Consider the following 10420-nt stretch of genomic DNA (forward strand, 5'->3'; position numbering starts at 1 on the left):
AAATCTTTACGGGAGTAGAAAGCCTCATCTTTCTCCCGCGGAGCAGCTGGTAGTTTTGAACTGCTGACCTTAAGGTTCGCAGCCCGATTCGTAACCCCTACGTAATATTAGCATATTAATTGGCCTGTTCTGTGAAGTTAATTTCCTGTAGTTTGTAGTTCACCACTATAAATTGTTGTTGTTGTTGTTGTTTGTTGTTAAGTACCATCAAGTCAGTTCTGACTCACAGCGATCCCATGTTAGGTTTCCAAGGAACAGCACCTTACGGTCCAGTGCACTATCTTGTGGCAACACACCTGTACTCTATAAACACTGGCTGAATTAAAAACTCACATTCCCTATACATTACCGTACTTGAGTAATCCAAACTGCACTCAGGCTACACTCAATATGTAGTGAAATATTTTTAGTGCAATAGCTTACGGAGCTATTGTATTTGTGGTGCTGTGGATGGAATAAGAAGTGTGTTGCTAACTGCAGGGTCTGGGGTTCAAACCCACCAGTCACTCTGCAAGAAAAAGATGAGGCTGTCTTCTCCCGAAAAGGATGGCAGCCACAGAAACCCTATACAGGGAATTAACAGGAATGGATTTTTTTCAATGATTTTTTGAAGCCTCCTCATATTAGCAGAAAGACTAGAACCTGGATCTTTCAACTCTTCAGAGGAACCAGTAGTTATTTTTCAATCAGTCAAAATTTACTTATTTGGTCCCACCATGTGCCTGGCTTTGCTACTAGGAGTCATAAGAAGTAGTCATAAAATGTAGTGCCTAGCACTGAGAGAGATTCTTTGGAAAGAAAAACTGAATTATGAATACATGCCAGCAAGAGACCAAAGGGTTAATCAGAAAAGAAATCATTTTCACCTAAAGTGATCTTTCTTCCCTTTTTTTAACATAAGCTCAGAGAGAATTGTAGCAATACAGGTTGAGCAATTTTCTTTTTTATGAATCCCATGCTCAATTTATGAAAGCTATTTTGCAACCCATTTACATGCATTAAACCTTTGCTTTAAGGTTTTGTCATTTACCTTGATCATGATTATTTATAGTCCGCTTAGAAACGGTCCTTTACTGGGTTAGCTCTCAAGCACAGCACTGCCACGGGGCAGTTTTCCACAGTGTTTTAGAAGCCATGGCATTACCTGGCGGCATGGCCAGTCTTGTAGCCAGTTGTGAGGCAAGATAGGATTGTGCAATGAGAAGAAAACTAGTTGGAATCAGGGTCGTGGGTCCAAACACAACTGTTATTTCCTAGTTATGTAATCCTAGCCAAATCACTTCGTCTCTTTTAGAGAACTTTTTTCTCACTGGTAGAAAGGGAACAATACTCTTCATCAGACAATTGTGAAGTTGAGCTTATCTGAGGTACTACTTCCTGTGCAAGCTATAGTATAAGTTAACATGTAAGTTGTTTTGTGAACTATTTATCACAGGGATGACGCTCAGTTACTGAAAAGAAAAAGGAACTCGTTTACCTTCATTCAGCCTCAATGCCCCATCAATGCCAAGGCCTTAGAAGAAGCTAGATGCCCATTGGAAGGGTTTAATGGAGTTTAATGAGGGAGATTGCAGAGATGTGAGCAGGACTGTGGGAACCAAGTAGCAGCAGGAAAGATCTCACGCCTAGAGCCAAAGGGCCAAGCGGACGGCAGGCAGGGCCCAAACGAAGAAGCGCCTGAGGAGCGCTGGAGGGAAGCACCACAAAAATCCTTGTGGACACAATCCAAGTGTCAAACATGAGGTCAAAGTCAACAGGTATCTACAAGGATTTGTATGCATTTGGTCCTGGCATTTTCTATGGATACCAACGCTTCTTTGAGGGACTCATCCCATCCATGTAAAAGGCTGACTTTCTGAAACAGGGTCCTGCCAGTCGCTGCCTTTACAGGGAGCATAGTGAAATGAGTTTGAAATGGCTAAATGTGTTCCTTGACTCCTCGGCACTTACCATGCTCAGCCTTCCCAAGGTTCAGAACAGGAGAAGATGGACTATGCTGTTAACAATAAGAGGCGAGTCATCCGCCTTGTTCTACAGTGGGCTGCCATGTATGGAGACCTCCTACAAGACGATGGCGTGGCAATGGCTTTCCTGGAGGTATGTGGTGCCTTCCCTTCCAAGAGTATATGACTATCTCTGTTAAGATAGTGGGGTGTGGCGCTGTAGGAGAAGCACTGGATTGCTAACCTCAAGGTCAGTGGCTCAAATCTACCAGTCGCTCCTGGGAAACTCTACACAGGGTCTCTGTGAATCTGAACCAATTCCACAGCTCTTAACAACAACCAGGAGGTACACCAGCTTCTCTGGAGAGACTGGATTGCAAATTCTAACCTTGTTAACATTTTCGTTCATCAGAAAGGTACTTTAAGAGAAGCAAATAACACATCACTCATACTTCGGACACTCCAGTTCAATAACTGGGAGCATTCTACTGTCTTGTCATTGGGTCTCTCTTCCTTGTACATTTTACATAGTTGTAATCACACAGTACTCATCATTTTGCAGACTAATTTTTTTCACTTCACTTTATATAGGATTTTTTCATGACAGTACATCTTTGTAATAAAAATTTCTCATTGTTGAGTTGTGATGTCACATATTATTCCTGTATTGGTGAATATTTGCATCCTTTCCAGTTGTCACCTTTCTAGAATAATAATGCAGTGAACGCTTTTTTTGTGAAGACGTTCTGACCTTGGTTACAACCCAGGATTACTTGATGAAATGCTAGGTGTTTCTGAGGGCAGTGAACAAGATGATGTTATGGAGGAATGATTAGGAGAGTAAGTATGGATGAAGTCAAGGGGCGAGGGACACAGTTCACTTTGTTAGCACTGCTTTCAGCTGAATTTCTCTTTTCTTTCCCATGACTCTGACCCCACATCACAGCACTGAAAATCACCTTTAATTCATAAATGACTCACCCTGTCCGCTCCCAAACTTGGTACCTTACTTACAAGCACTTTCCTTCTTTGTATGGAAAAGGCAATATTGCTTCCTGTGTACATCGGTGTGTATTCTGAAATGAATGATACCAAAGACACATACCCCCTCTCTCCATGAGGCATGGCGAGGAGGAGAAGGAGATAAAGTAGGAAAAAAGGGTGGGCTCTGGGAGTTCTTGAAAGCCAAAATGAAGTATGTTGAAATGTAAAGGTACGCATATATTAGTAACTTGAGTTACTTTTATATAAATATTATATAAATACTTCATTTGCACCACTGAATTTAGGTATATTGGAACCTTTTCTAAGTTGACTCAGGATTTCTACCCACTGAGTATTGGACTATTTTGCAGTTGACTTTGCAGACAGATCCAAGTGGTGGAGAAGCTGGCACTGCCCCTGCTCTCGTCCGGCTGTGGAGGCCACTGCTCCTGAGAGAAGCAGAGTAATGCTGAGGTTCTGCCCCCAGTGGGGCATCAAGGCAGCTCCCAGGGAGCCAGCAAGGAGCCCTGAGCTGGTGGCCCAAACTCAGCACAGATTCTGTACTGCGCTGACGATGGTGCCTACGTTTTCACCGCAATTAGCCACCACTGATAGTGAATATTAAATAAAACATAAAGGCTGAATAAACTGTATGATATTAAAATTTCCCGGGGGGAAAAAGTAAGGTGAAAAAAAGTGCTCTTAAAGTGTAGACTGTCCAAAGCAAGTGTAGGCATGGTATGGCCTTTTATATAAATACTCCATCTTCTCTTTTTTCTTTTTTTTTGTACTTCTCCTTCCTCCAGTCCATGAAGCTATAGTCTAGAGATGCTAATGAAGCAGTTTGAGTAGGGATACTCCTGTATTGTTGGTTCAGAAGCCTACACACTTCGCTGTTCTTGTTAAAAGCCTATGACTCTTGCCAATTACAGGAGTTTTATGTGTCTGTATCAGATGATGCCCGGATGATTGCTAGCCTCAAGGAGCAACTACCAGACTTAGAGAAGATTGTCAAAGAAATGTAAGAACAAGCTTGGTATTTTTGTTTTATTTTGTTATTTGTGTGTGGGGGGGGCGTGCTTTTCTCCATTTTCTCCCAACCAAAGAATCCTTTGCTTATAAAATGTGAACGGTGGTTTTGAAATAACCACACAGTGTTCTGATTTGAGAAGCCAGCACCAGGGCCCAGGTGGTATGGTGAGGCCAGATGGACAAATGGACTGAAGTCCAGCACGCGGTTGTGTGGGGCAGTGCTGCCGGAAGAGCTCTTCTCAGGGAGGTGAACTCAATCAGCACAGGTCACTTTCGCTTCAGAACAGTGACTCCAGGCCTAAAATGGTCAGTAGCATTTAAAGGAAGCTTCCAGGGAATTACTTAGATGGAAATTTCAGTTTATTTGCTGCCCAGACTGTTTATGGTGAAGGTTTTATTTGTATTCTCTCAGTGAAAACACAGGAGGTTCTTACAGGCTGTAACTTGAGTCATAGATGAAATACTGGAGAGTGTAGATGCTACTAAAGGGGTGCTGGTGGCACTGTGGGTTAAGCCACCAGCTACTCTGTAGGAGAAGGATGAGGCTATCTGCGCCTTTAAAAGATGCACACTCTTAGAAATCCTAGATGTGAGTTGGAATTCACTGGATGAGAGTCACTAAGAGTTGGCATTGACTCAGTGGCAGTGGGTTTGAGGGTTTTTTTTATATGCTATCTGGTGTGGCTCTGTAGGATAAGCACTGGACTACTACCAAAAGGTTGCCAATTCAAACTCGCCAGCCACTCCTCAGAAACCCTATACAGGGTCACTATGGGTTGGAACCTACTCAACAGCACTTAACAAGAACAACAAAAGATAGTCTTGGAAAATTAGGACCCTGGCTTTTAAGATCAGTTCTGCCAAGAACTATCATTAAAACTGTGACTTGGGCTTGTCTCTTTGCTGTCTCCCCTGCATTGGTCTCTGATGGCCACTGAAGGGATGGTGTGCTTCCCTTGTCTAATTGAAGATTAAGGTTGTACACAAATGAAGCTATCAAAACAACAGTACCAAATGTATTAAATAACATGCTTTCTCTACTTCTCGTAGTTTAGAAGATGCAAAGGCTCCACAAAAGAAGGTAAGTGACTTGGGTTTGGATTCGATTGTCTGTGTGCTGTAGAATCTCAATCCTCCAGAAATATATTGCAATATATACAAACTTTATTTTTTCTTTTTGTCAATACGAAATATCTAGTCTCCCTTTCTTGACTCTGGGTATATTGCCTCTGAGACACTCATATGCATCGGTAATTCTCTCAGGTGGTCATTGCCATTGTTATTATTTTTACAGCACAAGGTTCTCTTACAACAGTTCAACACAGGAGACGAGAGAGCCCAGAAACGCCTGCCGATCCGGGGCTCCGATGAAGGTGACAATTATCTTCCTACTTGTGGTTGTGCAGATTCTTTAAAGCCAGATTGCAGTGCTTCTCCTGGGGACTATTACCCTGAACCCGCTGGAGAGCACACAGGCTTCTCCAAAATGGTTTTCTGGCAGGTACGCTTTTACAGCCCAACTATTTATGTCCTGGGACTCTCTGGCTGGTGCCAAGGTGCTTGTCCAAAAGTCTCTGGTCCTGCCACTTACCCACTTCCACTTTTCCTTAAAGGATTATCTCAGGGTCTGGTTGTCAAGGATGCCCTCCTTTGAGAAGGGCTAGGGGGAAGACATGAGGCACTTTGCGGATGTCCGGAAGAAGGTAGGATCTGCTGTCTCCTACAGAGCAGGGGGAACATTTGGCCTTCTGAGTACAACCTCGGAACAGCCATCAAGGACATGAAAAGGCTGTCTACGATTTGTCTGCTTGTTTAAGAGTCACAGTCCAAAAGTAATCATGATGGTGATAACAATGATACATTTTTCATCCCCCAATGTTAAGCCACAAATGAATTTTGCAATCTACAAGTACCTTTCCACCCAAGAATGACAGTAGCTAGAATCACTTCCAGGATGAGTTTGTTCAGAGGCAAATCTTCCTATACTAAATACTGAGCTATGTGGCCTGACCCCAAAGAACACAAACCAGTGAAGCAGTGAGCAGGAATGTTAGCATATGTTCATGGCTCCCAGGTGGAAACACACTGTTTGCAGAGATGCTAAAGTTGACTCCTATGCTCTGCTAGGCACAGGACAGTAGTACTCACCCATTTGCCCACAACACTTGCTGTCATGTGAAAAGGAAAAGGATCAGACAGAAAGCCAGACCTAGGAAGTTGGCCTGAAGACTCGTCCTTTTTGCCCATGAATTATTTGTGGACTTTGCACCAATAGCTCTTTTGTTTCGTTTTTTAATTGGGGCTGAGAGTGACAATCACTTATGTGCCTAGTCTTAGACCAATGCTAAGGTAAGGATGCATGTGCAAATAAGAGCCCCAACGGGGCTGTAGGATAAACACTGAACCGCTAACCACAAAGTCGGTAGTTCAAATCCACCAGCCACTCCATGTGAGAAAGATGAGGCTTTCTACTCCCATAAACATTTACAACCTCGGACACCATGTACAGGGTCACTGTGAGTCAGAACCGACACGGTGGCAGTAGGTTTGATTTGGGATTTAGTAAGATCTGTAATGCTGGGTAAGGTGGAGGGTCAGAAAAAAAGAGGAAGACCCCCAACGAGATGGATCAGCCAGGTGGCATCATTGATGGACTCAAGTGTGGCAGCGGTAGTGAGGTTGGCCCAGGATCGGACATTGTTTCGTTCTGCTGTGCATGGGGTCGCTATGAGTCGGTTCTGACTCGATGGCACCTGACAACAACAACAACAAGATCTGTAATAAAACATATTGTATATGCATATAAATACATTTGGCCAGATAATGCAGATATTGGAAGATGTCTGAGCATTTTGTATAGTTTATGATTTTTGTAGGAACTCACAAGATGAACTCAATACATCATCCTTGTTTTCCCCAAGTTCTATTTAAGGTCTACTGCGTGGACCACACCTACACAACCATTCGGGTCCCGGTGGCGGCCTCGGTGAAGGAAGTCGTCAGCGCAGTGGCTGATAAGCTGGGCTCTGGAGAAGGACTGACCCTAGTCAAGATGAGTTCCGGAGGAGGTAACAGCCTTAAATAGCATTCGGGGTTTCTGCAAAACTGTATATCCCATCTAAACAGAAACCTTGCCAGTAATTAGCATGGTCCTGCCATGCTGATCTAGCAGAATGTACTGATACTGTGTATGCTCCCACAAATAAGAGAGACAGTATGGTGAGAGGTGAGCTGGATACATAGTTAACATCCCCCAAGAAGTCCTGGTGTGGTGCTGCTGTAGGATAAACACTGGACCACAAGATCAGTTTGAACTGCAAGGTGGACAGTTCAAACCAACATTTATTCCTTTGGAAACTCTATACAGGGTTGCTGTGAGTCAAAACCAACTCGACAACACTTAGCAAGTCCTGGCAGGATCCCTAGTAGCATAGTGGAGTATGTGTTGGGCTGTAGTTCAAATCTACCAGTCGCTCCTGGGAGAAAGATGAGGTTCTTCTGCTCCTGTGAAGATTTACAGCCTCCGAAACTCTATCCAGGCTCACTCTGAGTTGGAACTGTCTTAGTGGCACACAACCACCACCCCCACCAAGAAGTCCTAGAAGGACCCCTGGTAGCATAGTGGATTGCATACTGGACTGCTAACCACAAGGCCAGGAGTTCACACCTACCAACACTATACAGGGTTTCTATGAGTTAGAACCAACTCAAAGGCACACCGACACCACCACCACTGAGGCATTATAGGATATGCACTGGATTGCTAACCACAAGGTCAGTAGTTCAAACCTACCAGCCACTCCTTGGAAGCCCTATATAGGGTCACTATGAGTCAGAACGGACTCAATGACACACATAATCAAGGAACCCTGGTGGCGCTGTAGTATAAACTCTGGATTGCTAACCACAAAATTAAGTGGTTAAAACCCACCAGTCATTCCAAGGGAGAAAGATGACACTCTCTGCTCCCACGAAGATTTACAGCCTCAGAAACCATTAATTGGCTCACTATGAGTTTTGGATTTATCTTGTGGATAAAGGTCCGTGAGTGGCACAAACCTAAAGGTTGGTGGTTCAAATCTTCCCATGGCTCTACAAAATACAGCCTGGTGATCTGCTTCCATAATGATTACAGCCAAGAAAGCACCATGGAGCAGTATTACTGTGCCATACATGGAGCTCCCGGAGGCAGAACCAACTCTGCAGCAGTGGGTTTTCCGGTATCTTGTAGGTATAAAGCCCTGAATCGTACAAACAGTTAACACACAGCTGCTAATCGAAATGTTTAAGGTTCAAGTCCACCCAGAGGTGCTTAGAAAATCTACTTCTGAAAAATCAGCCATGGCAAACCCTATGGAGCACAGTTCTAATCTGACACACAAGGGTCGCCATGATTTGGCATCATTTTGGTATGATTTGTAGTGGGTGTACAACACATGAACGTAATTAATGTCCATGAAATCTACACTTAAATATACTTCAAGTGGTAAAATTTTTTTAATACATATTTTGCCACAGTAAAAAAGTTTTAAATAAGTGAAAAACGTAATACATTTTGCACTTAAAGTCCTTTGTTGTTGCTGTTAAGTGTCGTCGAGTCTGTTCTGGCTCATAACAACCCTGTATAGGGTTTTCAAAGAGTGGCTGGTGAACTTGGACAACTGACCTTGTGGTTCAAACTGACTTTGCAGTCCAGTGCATTAGCCCACAGCTCCACACCAAGACTCCTAAAGCCTTTTGTTGTTGTTAAGTGCTATCGAGTCGGTTCCAACCCATAGTGACCCTGAATAGGGTTTCCGAGGAGTGGCTGGTGAGCTTGAACCACCCACCTTGTGGTTCAAACCAAATTTGCAGTCCAGTGCATTAACCCATAGAACCACGTAGAATCCCCCAAACCATTTCTGTTTGTTAAAAGTGATCATCTCCAAAGTGCTGGCCATTACTACCACAACTCAGAAGCATAACTTGTTATGTAAAGAGCAAGTGCCGTTTTTGGTAAATATTTACAGTTTCAGCATAGTGCTAGGTGAATCTACCGTGGGTTATTTGCATTCCTGTTTTGTGGTCATTTCAGGTAGCATTCTGAGTGTCGTGTGCTTGCGTGAATGCTGTGGGGTTTTTATCCAGAGTCCCTTTACTGCTGTATTTTATACAGTCGTTCCACGTGTCCCAGTAATTCTCGGAGCCGGCAATTTGTTGGTGTGATTAGGGCAGTGTAGCAAATCTCAGATGCATTTAATAGGCAATCTCATGCTTTTTATGTTCACAGAAAAGGTGGTGCTCAAACCTAATGATGTTTCAGTATTTACGACACTCACGATTAATGGACGCCTGTTTGCTTGCCCGCGAGAGCAATTCGATTCACTGGTAGGTATGGATGGCCTCCTCCTCAGAACGGCATCTGCAATCAGAAAAACTTGTCTGGAGCTTCATTTCGCAGTCATGTTGAACCAAGTTACTGAACAATCTTGAATGTGAATGCGTCTTTCCTTTTTCTTTTTCTTTGCTCTATTAGGTAAGTGAGCCTCCTGTGTTCACCGGAGACTCTGAGCTTTAGATTCTCTTGTGTGGGAATTAGCCAAGTAGCACCACAAATTACACACCATTCAGCTTTCAGAATGCTTGCTTGTAATTCACCATCTTGAAATGTCCCTCAATTTAAATACTAATATTAAAAATCTGCATACTTAGACCTGGATGGAAATAAATAGTATATAAAAAAAAACAAAAAAAGATACAGCTATTCATTGGACTTCCAAAGCAGAGGCTATAGAAACGCGTGATGGAAAACTCATCTGAGCTGGGTCTCCGCCAACAGAGCCAACCCGTGCCAGTCATTCTGTAGTTGGCTTTTTTCATTCAGGTGGTAGAGTTCATTTATATTTATGCCATAAATTGGGCATGGGGGTGAATAGCTATTAAAGTGTTTGTTGGGCCAGTTCAGAAGGTGGAGAAACTCATTTTCTCAATCTGCAGACATACACGGCTGCTTTTATAGGGTGAGCACTACAGAAGAAAACCCCACTAGGTTTGGGTAGGGAGTTTGACTAGTAAGTGGTGCATGAATGCTGTTCAATTTTTGTTCTGTTAACTTTTTGTTGTGAATTGGGTGAAGGTTTATAGAGCAGGTCAGTTTTCCATTAAGCAGTTTTTACACATTTTGTTACATTGCATTGATTGTAATCCCCACGATGTAACATCACGGTATCCCACTTCCTCTCTGTGTTTTCTGCTTCCGTTCCTCCTTCTTTCCTGACCCTTCTGAACTTTGTCTTTGGCTAAACACTGCCCTTTTGATCTCAAATGGTTGATTATTCTAAAGTGTGCATACCTCACTAGGGTTATTGTTCCCCCTATTTGTTGTTAAGTGCTATAGAATCAGTTCCAACCCACAGGACCCTGTATAGGGTTTCCAAGGCTTTTTTTTTTTTTTTTCAGTGTTTGCAGATGTAAGTTTCCAG

General features: G+C 43.1%; 1 protein-coding gene across 4 annotated transcripts in view; it reads left to right on the forward strand.

The window, feature by feature from the left end:
- The window catches only part of RAPGEF4 (Rap guanine nucleotide exchange factor (GEF) 4), a 411578-nt gene that overhangs the window by 368216 nt on the left and 32942 nt on the right, over positions 1–10420 (forward strand). For all 4 annotated transcript variants that reach the window (XM_006866643.1, XM_006866644.1, XM_006866645.1 and 1 more), the window contains 6 exons: positions 1947–2097; positions 3860–3948; positions 5010–5040; positions 5254–5332; positions 6881–7027; positions 9229–9326. In XM_006866643.1, coding sequence (XP_006866705.1) covers positions 1947–2097; positions 3860–3948; positions 5010–5040; positions 5254–5332; positions 6881–7027; positions 9229–9326 — 595 coding nt within the window. The remainder of the gene's footprint in view (positions 1–1946; positions 2098–3859; positions 3949–5009; positions 5041–5253; positions 5333–6880; positions 7028–9228; positions 9327–10420) is intronic.

The sequence above is a fragment of the Chrysochloris asiatica genome, unplaced genomic scaffold, assembly GCF_000296735.1.
Source record: "Chrysochloris asiatica unplaced genomic scaffold, ChrAsi1.0 scaffold00094, whole genome shotgun sequence".
Lineage (NCBI taxonomy): Eukaryota > Metazoa > Chordata > Mammalia > Afrosoricida > Chrysochloridae > Chrysochloris > Chrysochloris asiatica.